The sequence below is a fragment of the Carcharodon carcharias genome, chromosome 25, assembly GCF_017639515.1.
Source record: "Carcharodon carcharias isolate sCarCar2 chromosome 25, sCarCar2.pri, whole genome shotgun sequence".
In the NCBI taxonomy this organism is placed as follows: domain Eukaryota; kingdom Metazoa; phylum Chordata; class Chondrichthyes; order Lamniformes; family Lamnidae; genus Carcharodon; species Carcharodon carcharias.
Genome location: NC_054491.1, coordinates 19775076 through 19795324, shown reverse-complemented (window position 1 = coordinate 19795324; position 20249 = coordinate 19775076). Strand labels below are relative to the sequence as shown.

The following is a 20249-nucleotide window of genomic DNA, read 5'->3' as shown; positions in this document are numbered from 1 at the left end:
TGGTTTGAAAGTGAATTCTCTACCACAAACCATGGTTCAAGCAAGTTCCATAATTCTTTTAAGACAGATTAGTACTGAAAGTTGAAGCAGAATAGAATGGTTAATGGGAATGTGCAGAATTAAGCTAAGTGGCACATGTAATGAGAAGTACCAGCACAGATTTGACAGGCTTATTGGAATGCTGGAATATCCAATAATTCTACACCTATGTTTTGTTTTGTAGGCACGATATATAGCATCATTGCAGTTCCTCTCAAGTCCAATGATGAGGAGACACTTCAAGGGGCCAGAATTGTTTGTGGCATTACACCAGCAGACAGCATGGAGCCTTCTTACTACCACAGCTTTGGTTTGACATGCCTTCTAATTATCAGCATAGATTGTGACTTGATCTGTAAATTTTCCTACATAAAGAACCAGTTGAAATATTTATTATATTAAACTCTTTTTGCACATGTTGGATTATAAAATGTATCACGGGATAATTAAAAAATATTGTTTCTCTTTATCTCTTAAGGATAGAAACTATTTTTAATGAAAAGGCTAAGTAAAGTGCTAGGCCCATAGTGCAGGACACAAACAAGAAAGAAAAGAATGAGAGAGATGACGAGATAAATAAAAGAATTAGAAATTAGCTAATGTCAAACTGGAGTTTCTAAGGCTTGTAAAATTAATGGAAAATTGAAGAAAGTAAGGAATTCCACTTTGTAGATGCCCAAGGTTTTATATAACTAACTAGAGTAAAATTTTCATAACACAAGTCTTTACGTGCTCTGGGATTTACTTCTCAAAATTATTGGTTTAGATTTTATTTTATTATTTCCCCTCCAAGCACTCTGCACTTGACAGCCCTGCTACTTTTCAAAATCTCAGTGTAGGGAATCTGGCTGATTTTAAAAGGTAAACTTTTTTCTCCTACAAGGTAGCCAAACAAATGCCCAACAAAAACAATTGAGGCTGAGTAGATTAACACTTAAAAATTATACCTGGTTGAATTGTAATGAATGTGCAATAGATTTGTTTACAAATGTATCTGACTGGGATCGAATTGAAGAATATAGAAATTGGATTGGAGGAGACACTTCAAGGCGCCAGAATTGTTTGTGTCTTAACATCAGCAGATGGCATGAAGCCTTCTTACCATCACAGCTTTGGTTGACATGCCTCCTAATTACCAACATAGATTGTGACTTGATTTGTAAATTTTCCTACATTAAAGACTAAGTAAAACAGACAAATCCACCAAGTGAGTAACTCTATTTTTTGAGAAAAACTTTCCCCCCCACTGGGGGGGTTGTGCAGGGGTGGGTGCAAACCTGATCGGCGCCCCCGACTCGGGGACACGCCGCCTTTTTACGTGGGGTGGCCAATTAAGACCCGCCCATTGTGACGCGCGTCGGGAAGTGCTGAGAACTCCCTGTGCAGGCGGGGGGGGGGGGGTGGCAGGGTGTGGGTTTCCCTGAGTGGTTCCCTGCTCTCTTTCGCATATGTGCGCAAAAGAGCGCAGAGATCTCCCTGAGGCACGGAGGTGTCTCAGGGAGATCCATTTGACATGTGTAAGTTTAAATAAAGGAAGGGAAAAGCTTTTGAAACGTGTCCCCTCATGTGACACTGTCAAGGAATTCATGTAAAAATTTTTATTACGTTTTAAAACACTTCATGAAACCTCATCCCACCCGTAGAAAATGCAAAGGCCGCCTGGGCTCTTCCCCTGAATTTCGCCTAAGTTAATAACTATTTAAATGGCCTTAATAAGCCTTTGGCAGTTTGGTGGACAATCTAAATGACACACGGTGATGTGTCAGTGAGCCACGCTCGCCGACCGGAGAACTCTGCCCTTTGTTTTTATTTCTGAAGAATGCTTGCATGATGATGCATATTCCTTTAAAATTACCCACTTCTTTGTGGGATCACTCATCTACATGGTTTCCATGGTTTGGAAAATGGTTCGGTTCAGAGCTTCCAGTTGGTGTTATAAACTGAAGAAGGGCTTTGGATAACCTAACCTTGCAACTCATGGTCCTTCATTGAATATTTATTTCAAGGAGACCCAATGACCCTCATTTCATTACTAGGTTTATTAGACCCCGACATACAAAGCAGTAGAACGATGAATGAATGTATTGGACTCTTTAATATTATGCTAACAACATTTTATTTTACCATGACAGGAATGTCCAAAAACTATATCATCTTTGTTGAGCAACCGCTGAAAATAAATGTACTGAAAATTCTCACATCCAAATTCAGAGGTAAAAGTTTGAACTGTGCGATAAACTGGGAGCCAGAACGCAACACCATTATCCATGTAGCTAACAAACACACAGGAGAGGTAATTCACTGATCTTATGTACTTTTGTGGATTTAGAGTATTTTATTCAATATGTTATATCATTTATGTACCAAGCGTTAGTCATGTTTGCAGTAGGGTAGAGTGAACCTTTCATTGTTTTGAGATTTTACATTTGGTACTTGATCAACAACAAGAAAAGATACCCATGTTTTAGATGAAGTTAAAGGATCTAACCAAACCACAATATCCCAACAAACTCAGCTGCATATCCCATTCTGTTGTCAACCAGATCATTAACAGGAGGTTGCAGGCAGGGACTAAATATGTTACCACTGGCAGAAAGAAAAATACAGGCAGCTAAACTACCCTTCGCCTGCCTTTTGCATATCAAGTCAAGAGCAGAATTGGGCTAGGCCTTTGAACAAGTCATCCAGCTGCTGGATAATGACAAAGTCATGTAGAAGGAGAGAAATAATTAAGGGGGTGGTCAAGGAGCTCCCCCGATGGTTCTGTAGGTAAATATATGTCTCAGTCTAAACACCGAGTGTTGCAGATGAAGAATATTCCTGTTTGATCTTTGGTCAATGCTGAATTAGCTAAACTCAGTCAATCCAGGTTTGACAGGGCAGTGTAGACCCTGTGTGTCAGACTGTTGGTGAGACCAGAGAAACTGTCCTGGCTTCACCAAGGTAATTCTTAAACTTACCCAATGGACTTTGCTGGGTGTCCACAGGTTACTCTTGAGCGGAGCATCCATGGTGGATGTTCTGCTCAGACGGCAGTTAAAATTGTGTCAGAGTCCTAATGACATCATATTTACATTAACTAATTTGGCTCACAGCTGAGTTGAGTGGGTGCCTCAGCACCTCTTCACTCCCCCAAGGACACAGTAGCATTAAAATAGCCGCAGAGTGGGAAGCAAGCAAGATTTTAACTCTCTTGCTGCTCAGTTTCTGTGAGCAGGGGGGAGTTAAAATTTCCCTTAAGATTCTCAACTCTGTTTTCCTGTCGTGAAAGAAGATACTAACAGAGGGTTGGCAGTTCCTCAATTCACAGAATCACAGAATTTTAACAGCACAGAAGGAGGCCTTTCAGCTCATCGTGTCTGCACTGGCTCTTCAAATGAGCATTATGAGCTGGTGACATTGCCATACCTTTTCCCCGTACCCCTGCACATTGTTTCTATTCAGATAATCATCTAATGCCCTCTCGAATACTTCAATTGAACCTGTCTCCGCCACACTTCCAGGCAGCGCATTCTAGACCCAAACCACTCGCTGTGTGAAAAAGTTTTTTCTCATGCTACATCTGCTTCTTTTGCAAATCACGTTAAATCTGTGCCCTCTTGTTCTTGATCCTTTTACAAGTGGGAACAGCTTCTCCCTACCTACTCTCTCCAGCCCCCTCATGACTTTGAACATCTCTATCAAATCTCCTCTTAGCCTTCTTCTCTCCAGGGAGAACAGTTCCAATCTCTCCAATCTACCCTCATGGCTGAAGTTTCTCATCCCTGGAATCATTCTTGTAAACCTCTTCTGCACTCTCTCTAATGTGTTCACATCCTTCCTATAATTTGGTGGCCAGAACTGTACACAATATTTCAGCTGAGGTCTAACGAGTGTCTTATATAAATTCAGCATAACCTCCTTGCTCTTGTACTCTATGCCTTTATTAATAAAGTCCAGGATACTATATGCTTTATTAACTGCTCTCTCCACCTGTCCTGCCACCTTCAATGACCTATGCACATATACATCCAGATTTTTCTGCTCCTGCACCCCCTACAAAATTTCACCCCTTATTTTATATTGTCTGCCCATGTTCTTCCTACGAAATTGAATCACCTCACACTTCTCTGCATTGAACTTCATCTGACACTAATCTGCCCACTCCACCAACTTGTCTATGTCCTTTTGAAGTTCTACACTGTCCTCCTCGCAGTTTACAACACTCCCAAACTTCGTACCATCCGCAAACTTTGAAGTTGTGCCCTGCGCACCAAGATCTGGATCATTTACATATATCAGGAAAAGTGAGGGTCCCAATACCGACCCCTGGGGATCTCCGCTACAAACCTTCCTCCAGACTGAAAAGTATGAGGTGTTGTTAGGATGGGGTTCAGGGTGAGACAGAGAGGCCTGAAAAGAAATGAACTGGAGAATGTAACTAGTCAACCAAGAAATAGATGTTAAAGGGTATACTAATTACTCAGGCGGTCTTGTGGCACAAGTGAGTAGCCTCCTTACGTATGAAGCACTAGATTTGAGTCCCACCCCTAGACTTGATGACTAAGGAAGGCGTGCTCAGAACATGGCCAAACAGGTCAGGTATCAACCTGCAAATCCTTCCAAAATACGCCAATGGCGGGTGGTAAGAGTGGGAGAGATTCCTGGCTAGCCATGTGATGGAAATGTAAGGTTGAAACCTGTACCATCGCTATCCATAGCTCCAGACAACAAAATGCATGTAAATGTGTATGCTGCCACAGCAACTCAGACTTCCAGTGAACTGTAACACACCACTACCACTGATCGCTTAGGCAAATGATTAATCTGCTTTGTAAAGTATAAGAGAATGTGCTTTTTCATATTAATGATTTATCAACCTTTCAAAACTGTTTAGATGAATATTTTATGATAGAATTGTAAATTAATGCTTTCAAGACGAGGATAAAGAAAAACAAACTCGGTTTGTACTCTTTACCAATAAAATATATTAACAATTAAGGTTGGTATTTTTTCAATTTTATCAAAAGGGACAGACTTGTTGAGCCAAATGACTTTTTCTTGTGCCTAAACATTTTCACGTTACTTTTCAGATGATTCCATTCAAGTATTACACCAAAGCCTTCTGTATATTCCACCATATCAATGCATTTGAAGACAATGGCTTTATTGTTCTTGATCTCTGCTGTTTTGACAATGGCAATTTTGTAAAGAACATAAACCTGCAAAACTTCCGCCAGACTGGAGAAGCACTGGATGAGGCAATGATTAAACTTTCTTTTATTATAGTTCCAATGCATCAGTGGTCGTTGCAGTACACAATATTTAGGACTGGACAGATTATGTTTAGGATCAAAGTTTCTTTGTTTCAAAGCACTGATTATTTATAGAGATGTAATTTATATATTCCCTTGTGAAAAAGCAGCAAAATTAAACTGTACATTGGATGACAGAAAGAGCTTTATGCTTGTATTTTCATTTTGTACTGAGAAGTGGTACAGTTGGTTAATGCACAATTTTCATTACACAACTGGCTCGGTGCTTTGATGCCTTCGGCAATGAGTCCCAATTTCCGTTGGGTTGTCGATATTTGCACAAAGTGAATTCTGGCTACCCTTTCTGGTGGAAGAGAAATCAGTGTAACAAGTTAGCCTGAGCCATTCTTGCAAAGTATAGAACCACACTGGCAAAGGCTGGGAAGCAGGTTGCCTTTCCATCCTTTTGGAGAGGAGATCATATTTGGCAGAAGGTAATCTAAGTAGGGGACAAATAAGCAATTAATAATGTGTAGAATATACGATAGATATGACAGAAGAGTGGGGTTTTTTGCCAAATTAGTGCATGTATGGATATGTTACAAATGATTATCTAGCTGCCATCTGGATAAACAAATAATCAATTTATTATACACATACATATGCAACACATACCAAACGCTCAATGGCAAGTAACACAAAAATAACAGACATCTAGTGTCTCAGTATGAACATTCCATATAATTAACGGTTATTTTATATCAATAATTGATGTACATCAAACACAAATTCTACAAACTCAGTTTCATGCCTGTCACCGAAATTCATCATCTTGGTCATCATCTGAAGTTGAATAGACTCTTCGGAGCCTTTGCATCCTGTTCGACCCGGAGATGAGCTTCTGACCCCTTTCCATTCAAAAAAGACCTCCTGCTTGCAGCTCTGTAACATCACCAGACCCCGATCATGCTCCAATTCATCTGCTGTTGAAACCCTCATCCGTGCCATTTTTATCTCTAGACTTTGGCCTGAATTTTCCCGTCAGTGATTTGGGGGTGGGGCCCGCTCGCTGATGGGAAAATGACGTGGGATGACGTTGGGAGGAGCCCCCAACATCATCCTGGTCCCTTTAAATTTTTAGGAAGGCGAGCGGACAGCGAAATCAGCTCGCCGACCTGTCAATAGTCAATTGAGACCATTGACAGAGTAATTAAGATAATTAAAGACCTGCCCGAACCTCATCCACTGGCGGGATGAGGTTTCATGTCCGTTTTTAAAAACTTCAATACATTTTATGTGATATTTATTAAAATGTCCCATCTCGTGTGACATTGTCACATGAGGGGGACATGCCAATAATTTTTTAATTTTTCTACTTTTAAAGCTTTCTGGACTGTCAGTAATCTCCCTGAGGCAATACTTTGTCTCAGGGAGCAGTGCGCTCTTTCACAAAAGAGTGCACTTTGACAGTTAGGGATTCCCTCCCCCCCCACACAGGAAGCACATAGCGCATGGCGCTTCCTGTCGGGCAGGCCGCTGGGTGGACCTTAATTGGCCCGCCCACTCAAAATGGCAGCGGGCCCCGTTTTGGTGGCGGGTGTCGGCTGTCTGCCTGGCGCTGAACCAGTGGGGCCCGCACACCCACCGAGGGCAAAATTCTGCCCTTTGACTATTTCAATGCTTTACTCTCAGTCTCCCACCTTTCACCCCTCCATAAATTTGAACTTATCCAAAACTCTTCTCCCTCTATCCTAACTCACACAAATTCACCCATGTTTTTGTTGACCTGCATTGACCTCCGATTTGTCAATGTCTCAATTTTAAATTTCTCATCCTTGATTTTAAATCCCTTCAACCCTCCCTATCCCTGTAACCTCCTCCAGCTCTAAAGGTCTCTGAGATCTTTGTGCTCCTCCAATTCTGGCCACTTGCACATCTCCAATTTTCACCTTTCCACCATTTTCTTCAGTTGTTAATTCCAATAATTGTATGTTGAAGAAGAATGAATCTGAAGCTGGCCTATACCTTAAAACAAGTTTATTTTCAAGACAGCAAAGTCACAGGCTATCCCAGGCACTCAGCTCTTTTTGTGGGACCTGTGTAACTCTTTCGAGTACAAACACATTTCCATCTGTTCCAGATGAAGTTACATTGTTTCATAGTTTGCTATTGTGAGATTTGAACTCTTGATACTCTTTTTGAGTAAACCTGTTTCCATCTGTTTCAGATGAAGTTACATTGTTTCATAGTTTGCCATTGTGAGATTTGAACTCTTGATCTGGGGGTTACAAACCCAGTACCATAACCACTTGGCTATTTAGGCCAAGCTCTAAATAGATTATTTGGTCACTATGGCATTGTAACTCTTTCAAGTACAAACACATTTCCATCTGTTCCTATTCAGATGAAGTTACATTGTTTCATAGCTTGCCATTGTGAGATTTGAACTCTTGATCTTGGGGTTACAAACCCAGTACCATAACCACTTGGCTATTTAGGCCAAGCTCCCAGGCACTCAGAGTGAACTGGTTTATATGCTCTTACAATGATTCCCTAATCCTTCCTCAAATGGGGACCTCTGTGCTTAATTACCAATTTAAAGCATGCTTTTTATTGCAACGCAAATTCAGCATTAACACAGCTGCCTAGGCCCTAAACGTTGGGAATCCTTCCCTAAACATCTCTGCTTCTCTACCTCTCTCTCCCTGTTAAAACACTTCTTAAAACTTATCTTGTTAACAAAGATTTTGACCACCTGTCCTGATATCTCTTTATGTGGCTCTGTTTTGGATTTTATTTGACAACAGTCCTGTGAAGTATCACAGAATCACAGAATTTTAATGGCACAGAAGGAGGCCATTCGGCCCATTGTGTCTGCACCGGCTCTCCAAATGAGCATTATGACCTAGTGCCATTGCCCTGCTTTTTCCCCGTACCCCTGCACATTATTTCTATTCAAATAATCATCCAATGCCCTCTTGAATGCTTCGATTGAACCTGCCTCCACCATACTTCCAGGCAGCGCATTCCAGACCTGAACCACTCATTGTGTGAAAAAGTTTTTTCTCATGTCACATTTGCTTCTTTTGCAAATCACTTTAAACCTGTGCCTTCTCGTTCTTGATTCTTTTATGAGTGGGAACAGCTTCCCCCTATTTACTCTGTCCAGTCCCCTCATGATTTTGAAAACTTCTTCCAAATCTCCTCTCAGCCTTTTCCTCTCCAAGGAAAACAGTCCCAACCTCTTCAATTTATCCTCATAGCTGAAGTTTCTCATCCCTGGAACCATTCTTGTAAACCTCTTCTGCACTCTCTCCAATGTGTTCACATCCTTCCTATAATATGGTGCCAGAACTGTACACAATATTCCAGCTGAGGTCTAACAAGTGTCTTATATAAATTCAGCATAACCTCCCTGCTCTTGTATTCTATGACCCAAAGAATCAAGTCTAGGATACTATATGCTTTATTAACTGGTCTCTCCACCTGTGCTGCCACCTTCAATGATCTGTGCACACATACACCCAAGTCTTTCTTCTCCTGCACCGCCTTCAAAATTCCACCCCTTATTTTATATTGTCTGTCCATGTTCTCCCTACCTTCGGACTTTTTAACTATGTTAAAGGTGCTATATAAATGCAAGTTGCTGTTACATCTTTAATCAATTCTAGCTTTCTGCAGTAGAATGTGTGTGTCTACGTCTAAGATATTTTTTACTTGGTGAGTGGAAATTATTTAGCAAACTTAGCAACCAAATCAGACAAATTGAATTATTCCCAATTGTGGCAGCTTCATTCTTTCAGAGGATGAACAGGGAAACATGAAAGCTTAGGAAAAATTAGAACATTGTTAAAGGGATCTTACATGCCAAGACAAGGAGTGTCACTCATGAGGCTGGGTGATACATAGCAGCACCTGACCAATCATACCAACCTTGTAAGTCCCAGAAGGTTACCGGGTAATTTTAACTCATAGAGGTGGCATAAAAACTGTGACGTTGGATAGACTGCCCATTATACACCCCACTATTTCTTTCCATTGGAGTTGATTACTAACTTTTATCTTCCTCCTTAGTGTGAATCTTTAGTTTCCCTCATCCATTCAAATTTATGTTACACTTTAGATCTACAATACTTTACCAAAAGGCTTTCCACGCAGATTTGTCTTACCTTTGAACATCAACTCCAACACATCTATTGATCAAAACCTCAATACTTTGACATACAGCAGCGCAGTTGTATTCAGAAAGGCTGATGGAAAGGTATGTCCATTATTGATTACTTTTGTGTTAATCTATTCAATTTTATTCAAAATAGACTGCTTCATGTTTGTGGTAAGCCTACCTAGATACTGAGACCCAAATTTAAATATACTCTAACAGCTTTAAATATACTGTTTGGCCCAGATTTTCATCCCTGGGTCAGGTGCAAGTCAGGAGATTTTCTGGCTCTGCAAAGCTGACCTTTTGAAGATGTCCTTCTGCAGGTCAGATTTTGGGAAAGCTTCTCCACCAAAAATTTGGGCCTGTGTTTGAAACCATGTTAAAATATATGGATAATATGGATATGACGTTTACACAAAACTATCTTTTTATTGAGCAACCTGATACCAATAAAAACCCTTTGAATACTACAATATTTGCTCAATGAACCACGAATAAAATAAAATAATCACCTTTGTTACAGTTCAACTGTTTCACTTTATGAGACAACTAAAAAACGGAGATTTGTAAAGTAATTTTGTTTGTAAGGTTTGAATCCTCTATGTCCTTTATCCATCTAGAAGGGCAGCAGACACATGGGAACACCACTACCTGCAAGTTTCTCTCCAAGCCATACACCATCCTGACTTGGAACTATATCGCTGATCCTTCACTGTAGTTGGGTCAAAATCCTGGAACTCCCTCCCTAACAGCACTGTGGGTGTACTTACACCATGTGGAACAGAGGAACATAGGAAATAGGAGAAGTAGGCCAGTCGGCTTGTCGCGCCTGCTCCACCATTCAAACAGATCATAGCTGATCATCTATCTCTTATAACATTTTCCCCACTATCCCCATATCCCTTGATGTCATTAGTATCTAGAAATCTAACAATTTTTGTCTTCAACATGCTCAATGACTAAGCTAACACAATCCCCTGGGATAAAGAATTCCAAAGATTCACCACCCTCTCAAGTGCAGTTGGAGATGGGTAACAAATGCTGGCTGGCCTAGTCAGCGATGCCCAAATCCCACAAAAGAAGAAAAATAGTCTTATTCCCATAGGAAGAAAGCATTGAATTTAACTAAATTGATAGCTTCACCCACAAGAGCCGCAGACTGGTGGGGGAAGTGAAAATGTACGGTCAGGATTATCTTCTAGCTAGGAGTTAGGGCACATTTTGGGCAGCGTTTGATGTATTAAGCATTATTCTGCTGCATTTCCTTGACTTGGGAGCACTTGAGTGGTTGATGCCCAAATCTTCTAAGGTCATCACCTGAATCATGAATTCGTTTCCCTTCACAGATGTTGAGTTACTTGAGGTGCATTTTGGCCACTTGTTTTTATTTATTATTGACGTCTGTGACATCAAATAATTCATTGAAAATGGCAGTATGCTGTTTAATGAAGATTCCCTGTTCAGCAGAAAAGACCCATAAAATAATTAACTTTTCTTTGACTCCTATAGATTTGGTGTGAGTCTGAGGACCTCCATGATAGTGATTTGCTGGATGAAGGTGGAATGGAATTTCCACAAATTAACTATGCAAAGTATAATACGAAGAAATACAAATTTTTCTATGGCTGTGGAGCAAACGAGATAATGGTAGATTCTCTTATAAAGATGGATGTGGAAACAAAGAAATTTAAAGTATGAACCCTGGACTGGGATCTAATTATATTTTTATATTAAGCGCTGCCTATCTTATTTTATTGAAAATGCCTTTGAAATGCACATATGAAGCCTTGTTTGCTCATTACAAATATAATTTTGTATGGAAGATTAAGCATAAAAGAGGAAGTTAGATGAATACAAGGGGGAGAAAGGAAAAGAAGGAGATGTGATAAGGTTAGATGAAGTGAGGTGGGGGGAGACTCAGATAGAGCATAAACACCAGCGTACATCTGTTGGGCTGTTTCTGTGTTGTAAATTATATGTAACTCACTGCCTTCAACAGCCTTGAAAACATTGAATGAGAATATATATATATTTCTTCAGTGCTGTCTTCCAAATTCACCGTTTCTATCTATCACTGCATTATTTTCAAATAGCACTTTTTCTGGAGAAAAATTTTCCTCGATGCCATTTTGTCTTTTAATAAAGTGTTGCTCATATTACAAATATACTCTTCTATACATAGCTCCTATGCTAATTGCTTATGAAAGAAGTTTGGCCTTAATTCTAAACTGTCGTCTTCATGGTTCCCATTCCTGAGGTACTTCCCTGCAGCCTGTCCCCCCACACTGAGCATAGCTCCTCCTCAAAAAGCTACTCTTAACTCCTCTGCCTTGCAAACTATCACTTCTACTCAAACCTCCATTTGAACCTCTGCAACCAGGTTTCCACTTCACTACCCAACAGCACCAAAACAACCCTTACCAAAGATCATGAATGACATTCTTTGTAACTGTGCCTTTGGTGTCCTCCTCAACTATTCTTCAGCTTTTGACATGGTTAATAACGCTACCTTTCTCTACTATCCAGCTGAATGAAATTGCTCTCAATTGTTGCCACTCTTTCCTATTCAGTTGTAACCAAACATCTCTGCTGATGGCTTCTTTTCCAATCCTAACTATTATCTCAGGAGTCCCCAAGGATCTATCTTTGTCATCTCCTTTCTTCACCTACATCTGCGCCACCTCTTTTAATTCCATCACTGCCTCTGTGCTGTCAGACTGACGGTCTGATGCCCGGTCTTGGGTGAGCAATGGTTTCTTCCATTAGAACATCAAAAACTCCTGTCATCCTGTCCATCACTAATGCCACTAAATCATTATTACCCCACTCCTGCCTCAGCCTATCTGCTGTTGAAACTCTCATCCATACCATTGTCACTTTCAGACTTGGCTTTCCATCACTCTCCTGACTGTCCTACCACCTTCTTTAAACTTCAGCTCCTCCAAAACTCGACCTGTATCTTCCCACACACCCATCTCCCTGTGCTTGCTGACCTACATTTACTTAGGCTGTTGTTTTGTGCATCACGTAGTCAGGGTCCCAAGCTCTGGAATTCCCTCCTCAAACCCTCTCTAACACCAGCTATTACTTTAAAGCCCCCAGAACCTACCAAGAAGGCAGCAGATGCATGGGAACACCACCATTTGCAAGTTCTCCTCCAAGCCAATCACCATCCTGACTTGGAACTATGGGGAGAATTTTCCCCCTGTCAGGAGGGGCTGGGCGGAAGCAGGCGTGAGCTGCCATTTAACGTGGGTGGACAAATTAAGGCCCACCCAGCGTGATGAGAACCTGGAAGCGCTGAGCGCTCTGTGTGCGGGCGGGGGGAGGAGTCTGAGTTGGGCCTGCTTGAAAGAGCACAGAAATCTCCTTGAGACAGAGTTGCCTCAGGGAGATAGTTTGATTTTGACAAATTTAAAGAAAGAAAACAAATTTAAAGTCATGTCCTCTAATGTGACAGTGTCACATGAACTGGGACATGTCTATGAATTTTATTAAAAGTTTTTATCAAAGTTTAAAAACCTTCATGAAACCTCATCCCACCCATGGGATGAGGTTTCACGATAAATGTGAAGGCCACCTGGGCTTTTTGCCTGCCCCCCAACCTTAAGGTTGAATGGGCAGTTCTGTTAATTATTTTAATTGTTATTTAAATGGCCTTAATAGGCCTTTGACAGTTCGGCGGGCGCGCAGCCAAGTCCGGTGCGTGCCCGTCGAACTGAAGATCTGAATGATGCACAGTGACGCCGGGATGCACGCCTGACTTCACCACGCGTCATTTCATCCGTCGGCAAGGGGGATCTGCCCCCACACGCCGACCTGAAGGTTCTGGCCTATATCACCGTTCCTTCACTGCCTCTGGGTCAAAATCCTAGAAGTCTCTTCCTAACAGCACTGTGGGTGTACCTACAACACAGGGACTGCAACGGTTCAAGAAGGAGGCTTGTCACCACCTTTTCAAGGGCAATTAGGGACCGTCAATAAATGCTGGCCTATAGCCAGTGATGCCCACATCCCGTGAACAAATTTTTAAAAAAGCCTCTTTAACCAAGCTGTTGATTACCCTTCCTAATATCATCTTCTTTCCTACATTACAACATTTCTTAAGTAATTGGTTATAAAATACTTTAGTAACACCATAAGGTACAATATAAATGTATCAATCTTTTCTTTGATTCAATATCCAATATGTTTCTTATGCCCCTCTGAAGTGTCTTGGAACAATTTTGTACATCAGAAGCACTTTATAAACGTAAATTGATCTGGTCATATATTTTTTTCTCTGTAGACTTGGAAAGAAAAGGGGTACTATCCATCAGAGCCGGTCTTTGTGCCCTCACCCAACAGTGTCGACGAGGATGATGGAATTATCTTATCTGTAGTCGTTTCACCAAATCCAGTAACTGGAATTATTTTTCTTAATTGGAAGAAGTGCTGTCAAATAACAAATTTAATTGGATGCTATTATCATTCTTTAACCTCCCTTCCTCTTGACAGTCCCTTTGGAAGAGAGAGAGAGGGCAAATATTTTTGATGTATGGCTCCACTATAAATCTGGCTACATATTTTAATAACATGCAACTTCCTCAACCTCCTATGAGAACACATAGGGCAGGATCTTCCGGTCGGCGAGTGGGGGTGGGGCCCACTTGCCGATGCGTAAAATGACGCGGGATGACGTCGGGCGGAACTCCTGACGTTACCCCGCATCATTTCCATTTTCAGGTTGGCGGGGTCGCAGCCAAGTCAGCTGCGCACTCGCCGACCTGTCAATGGCCTATTGAGATCATTGAAAAACTAATTAATATCATAAATGGACCTGCCCGTCCAACCTTAGGGTTGGCGGGCAGGCCGGGAGCCCTGGTGGGCTTCAGAAAAAGCATGGCGGGATGAGGTTTCATGAGGGTATTTAAATTTTTAATAAAAGGTTTCAGTTAAAGTTATGGACATGAGGGGACATGTCAGGGAAATTTTCCTATCATTTTTATTGCAAATTTTAATTCAGAGCTGATCTCCCTGAGGCAGCACTTAGCCTCAGGGAGATGAGGGCACTCTTATATGTGCATGCGCAAAAGAGTGCACTCCCGGCTGAGGGAATCCCCCCCATCTGCCCACACAGGGAAGTGCTCACTGGCGGACATGTCATGGGCCTGCCCATGTAAAATGGCAGCGCCCCCCAATTGGGGGCACCAATCGGAAGTGCTCCTGCCCAAGCCCACTCCCGTACTTCCCCCCCAATGGGGGGAAAGTTTTTCCCATATTCTACTTTTCTCCTCCATGTCACTTTATTGCACAGGGGGAAATGGTGGGTTAGTGGTAATATCACTGGACTGGTAATCTAGAGGCCCAGGCTAATGCTCTGGGGGCATGGGTTCAAATCCCACCATGTTAGTTGGTGGAATTTAAATTCAATTAATAAAATCTGGAATTGAAAACTAGGCTCAGTATCGGTGACCATGAAATTATCATCAGTTCATCATTAGAAACCCACTAATATCCTTTAGGGAAGGAAATCCACTGTCCTTACCCGGTCTGGTCTAGAAATGACACCAAACCCACAGCAATGTGGGTGACTCTTAACTGCCCTCTGAAATGACCTATGAAGCCAAGCAGTTGGGATGGGCAACAAATGTTATCTTGCCAGCAACACCAACACCCCATGAAAGAATACAAAAAAATGTTATTCTTATCATAGGAAGAATACCTTTGTATTCAGAAAGGGCAAGACAGCAGAAAGGGCAAGCAAAAAATATGATTTTTGTTTTCAAATATTTAAATATAAGAGAAGGTTAAAGAAGTTAGGTTTGTTTCCAAAAGACAATATGCGCTTTAAGGTGACCTAACTGAGCTTAATTTTTGTTTAGCAAGGGTATTTTTAAAAATTTTAATTAGGAAAAGCCATCGAGGGATATGGTATTAAGGTACTGATTTGCCATGATCTAACTGAATGAGGGAATAGGCTCGAGGAGACGATTGGCCTACTGCTGTTCCTATGAAATTTTCAATATTATCAATGGAACTGACCAAGGTAAATATGTCACAATGCAAAACATTCAAGTATTATGGAGCACAATTTAAAGATTAGCATAGGGAATTTTCCAATGGGGGATTCTCACAATTAGCCATAACAACTTTGGCAGAAACACTGCTTATGCAGTGTATTTGGGGTTTCCATCAATCTTTTGCTGAAATTACTCTTAAATCACCTACGGCCCAAGGATGCCTGAAATATGTCCTTTGAACAATATTTACAGCATCCTGCTCAAATTCCTTAAACAAGCATAAAGGCATATGCTAATAATTGGCCTAACACCTGTTAAGGACACCTCTGCAATATAGTCAGAAAGAACAGAACATGCACCTTATAATGATTGTTGTGACCTAACTAGCAATCTTCAACGGAAATATATGTCTTTATGTTTATTTTTTACCTTCAAGAAGAGTCCAGAGAAGGGGAAGATTTTCTCCTGGCTCCACAGCAGTCCATAGTGGTGCTGTGTTCACACCTGTTCACCTCATGACCTACCTCAGGGCCACTATTGGCAAGGCAGCTGATCCAAATTAGTCCTCGATCATCAAAATGCCTCTGCACGCCAAATTGACATCCGCATCTCACCAGAAACATGCCACTTTCAGATGTTTCTGGCTCCCAGGATATTGTCAATCCTGTATCTGAAAACCAATTGTAACTAATTTTTCACTCAGTAATCCCATAATTCCTGTGGAGAGCTGAACTCAAAGGGAGGTGAGTCATATAGAGCTACAACACCACAAATTTTCCAATTTGTACTTGCACTGAGCACAGCTTTCTGCTGAATTTAACTTTCTGCTGAAATAAACTTAAAAACTACACTCGGATAGTTTTATGATTTAGTTCTCCCAGAGCAAGGCTTCATGTGACTGGAGTACCTTTCATGAATTCACATGGGGATTCAGCAGTCATGATTCATAGCTCCTACAATATCCAGATCATTAAAATTGATGGTCAGAAAATTGTTGCTGTGCATTCAAGCTCTGTGCTAGGAATACTAAGTAGTAAAGTGTATCAAGGTTGGTAAATAATTGTCTCTCAAAAGAGTATTTTTTTAAATCATTATAAGATAAAAATGCAAATTAGGGTAGCAAGAAAGATTAATATTTCAGGTACGGCCCTTCATCAAAGTTACCTGAAGAAATATCTTTTGTATATGACTGAAAGGGACCAGATTGCGATATTAATGGGTTTTCTTCTAACCTCCACTAAAGATTCTATTGTTGTTGTTTTTCAGAATAAGAGCAGTTTGCTGCTTGTACTCGATGCCAAGACCTTCACTGAAATGGGCAGAGCAGAAGTAGCTGTCCGTATACCATTTGGGTTTCATGGTGTCTTTGCAGAACGCTAGACTTTATCGAAGCAATTCCAAGATTTGTGCAACTGGGTTCCAGCACCTCAGGCACTTCCAAAAATTTTAATCAAAGGCTTGCACTTTTTTACACTCTGAATAAGCAATAATAATTAATTTATGAATTTAATACATTGGATTTCGCTTAAGAGCAGCTCTGATAAGCTCACGTTGTGTGGTGTGGGCCAGAGCATTATAGCTTTCACCCACAATGGAGGACTCAAGGTCACACCTAGGGTTCAATTTTAACCATTCTTGACCTCCTATTACTGAAGCACTAGCACAATGTTAAGAAATTGCTTTGTTGTTGGCACAGCCACATTCAGAAGCAGCAAAAAAAACAGCTTTATCTTCCTCAGCTAACTGAGGTAATAGTTACAGAATCACACGAACAGAGAATGAGCTGTCAGCGCATCACCTTGGCCCATTTTGGTTCAGTGAATCAATCTATGGAACACACTTCTTAGATGCATGGTGGAAGCCATTAGTATTAACCTAATCAAAAGCAAATTAAATAGATTTCCTTCAGAAGTAACATTTTGTATTCCAGTATATGAAACATGACATGGAAAATATGGTATGCTTGGGAGGAACAGATGTCTTTGGACCTATTGTTTTCAAACTCTCAATCACTCAGATTTTTTTCTCTTGTTTCAAGGTCTGTTGTGTACTATTTAATAGAGATTGATTGCTATGTTTAGTCAATAATTCTTACAGTTGCATCATTTGTCTACTAGGATGGCAGAAGGTGAACGAGATGGACCTTGGTCTTTTTTTGTATAGCAACTCTTATCTTCTTATGATGATGCAAAAGAAAGATAGATAGAGAGGCACTATTTCTGCTGGCTAGGGAGTCTAGGACTAGGAGACATAGCCTAAAATTTGGAGTAAGTCCTTTGAAGAGTAAAGTTAGGAAACACTTATACATGAAGAGTAGTAGAAGATTGGAACTCTCTTTCGCAAACATCAGTTGATGCTAGATCTAAGCGAAAAATCTGAGATTGTTAGGTTTTTGTTAATCAAAGATATATGGGGCAAAGATGGGTATGTGGAGTTGGGTCACAGATCAGCCATGATTTAGTTGAATGGTGCAACGGGCTTGAGGAGTGAAAAGTCATCCCTCCTGCCCCTATGTTCCAGGGTTACAAACAAATAAAACAGGCACAGTCTACCCCTACTTAAATAAAAACAAAAAACTGCGGATGCTGGAAATCCAAAACAAAAACAGAATTACCTGGAAAACCTCAGCAGGTCTGGCAGCATCGGCGGAGAAGAAAAGAGTTGACGTTTCGAGTCCTCATGACCCTTCAACAGAACTAGGTGAATCCAAGGAGAGGGGTGAACTATAAGCTGGTTTAAGGTGTGGGGGAGGGGGGGGGTTGGGTGGGGGGAGAGAAGTGGAGGGGGTGGTGTGGTTGTAGGGACAAGCAAGCAGTGATAGGAGCAGATCATCAAAAGATGTCACAGACAAAAGAACACAGAGGTGTTGAAGTTGGTAATATTATCTAAACAAATGTACTAATTAAGAATGGATGATAGGGCACTCAAGGTATAGCTCTAGTGGGGGTGGGGGGAGCATAAAAGATTTAAAAATATTTTAAAATAATGGAAATAGGTGGGAAAAGAAAAGTCTATATAAATTATTGGAAGAAACAGAAAGGGGGTGGGGATGGAGGAGAGAGTTCAAGACCTAAAGTTGTTGAATTCAATATTCAGTCTGGAAGGCTGTAAAGTGCCTAGTCAGAAGATGAGGTGCTGTTCTTCCAGTTTGCGTTGGGCTTCACTGGAACAATGCAGCAAGCCAAGGACAGACATGTGGGCAAGAGAGCAGGGTGGAGTGTTAAAATGGCAAGCGACAGGGAGGTTTGGGTCATTCTTGCAGACAGACCGCAGGTGTTCTGCAAAGCAGTCGCCCAGTTTACATTTGGTCTCTCCAATGTAGAGGAGACCGCATTGGGAGCAATGAATACAGTAGACTAAGTTGGGGGAAATGCAAGTGAAATGCTGCTTCACTTGAAAGGAGTGTTTGGGCCCTTGGACGGTGAGGAGAGAGGAAGTGAAGGGGCAGGTGTTGCATCTTTTGCGTGGGCATGGGGATGTGCCATAGGTGGGGGTTGAGGAGTTGGGGCTGATGGTGGAGTGGACCAGGGTGTCCCAGAGGGAACAATCCCTACAGAATGCCAACAGGAGGGGTGTAGGGAAGATGTGTTTGGTGGTGGCATCATGCTGGAGTTGGCGGAAATGATGGAGGATGATCCTTTGAATGCGGAGGCTGGTGGGGTGATAAGTGAGGACAAGGGGGACCCGATCATGTTTCTGGGAGGGAGGAGAAGGTGTGAGGGTGGATGCGCGGGAGATAGGCCGGACATGGTTGAGGCCCCTATCAATGACCGTGGGTGGAAAACCTCGGTTAAGGAAGAAGGAGGACATGTCAGAGGAACTGTTTTTGAAGGTAGCATCATCAGAACAGATGCGACGGAGGCGAAGGAACTGAGAGAATGGGATGGAGTCCTTACAGGAAGCGGGGTGTGAGGAGCTGTAGTCGAGGTAGCTGTGGGAGTCAGTAGGCTTGTACTGGATATTGGTGGACAGTCTATCACCAGAGATTGAGACAGAGAGGTCAAGGAAGGGAAGGGAAGTGTCAGAGATGGACCACGTGAAAATGATGGAGGGGTGGAGATTGGAAGCAAAATTAATAAAATTTTTCCAAGTCCCGACGAGAGCATGAAGCAGCACCGAAGTAATCATCGATGTACCGGAGAAAGAGTTGTGGAAGGGGGCCGGAGTAGGACTGGAACAAGGAATGTTCCACATACCCCATAAAGAGACAGGCATAGCTGGGGCCCATGCGGGTACCCATAGCCACACATTTTATTTGGAGGAAGTGAGAGGAGTTGAAGGAGAAATTGTTCAGTGTGAGAACAAGTTCAGCCAAACGGAGCAGAGTAGTGGTGGATGGGGATTTTTCGGGCCTCTGTTCAAGGAAGAAGCTAAGGGCCCTCAGACCATCCTGGTGAGGGATGGAGGTGTAGAGGGATTGGACGTCCATGGTGAAGAGGAAGAGGTTGGGGCCAGGGAACTGGAAATTGTTGATGACCTAAGGTGTCAGAGGAATCACGGATGTAGGTGGAAAGGGACTGGACAAGGGGAGAGAGAAGGGAGTCAAGATAACGAGAAATGAGTTCCGTGGGGCAGGTGCAAGCTGATACGATTGGTCTACCGGGAGAGTTCTGTTTGTAAATTTTGGGTAGGAGGTAGAAGCTGGCCGTCCGAGGTTGGGCGACTATCAGGTTGGAAGCTGTGGGAGGAAGATCCCCAGAGGAGATGAGGTCAGTGCCCCTAATTAGTTTAGTTCATAAGTGCACTGCCCAGTATGAAACTGAATCATACAGAGAAGTGTTCAGTTTTGATCTTCCCTTTGTCAAATTAGCT

The 20249-nt window shown here is 41.8% G+C and overlaps 1 protein-coding gene across 3 annotated transcripts in view; it reads left to right on the top strand.

Annotated features, from left to right (window-relative positions):
• The window catches only part of bco2a (beta-carotene oxygenase 2a), a 78398-nt gene extending 60285 nt beyond the window's left edge, over nucleotides 1-18113 (top strand). For all 3 annotated transcript variants that reach the window (XM_041174445.1, XM_041174446.1, XM_041174447.1), the window contains 7 exons: nucleotides 224-349; nucleotides 2172-2332; nucleotides 5112-5279; nucleotides 9397-9534; nucleotides 10945-11127; nucleotides 13724-13834; nucleotides 16704-18113. In XM_041174445.1, the coding sequence (XP_041030379.1) occupies nucleotides 224-349; nucleotides 2172-2332; nucleotides 5112-5279; nucleotides 9397-9534; nucleotides 10945-11127; nucleotides 13724-13834; nucleotides 16704-16817 (1001 nt within the window). In that variant the 3' untranslated portion in view covers nucleotides 16818-18113. The remainder of the gene's footprint in view (nucleotides 1-223; nucleotides 350-2171; nucleotides 2333-5111; nucleotides 5280-9396; nucleotides 9535-10944; nucleotides 11128-13723; nucleotides 13835-16703) is intronic.
• Nucleotides 18114-20249: the final 2136 nt, after the last annotated feature.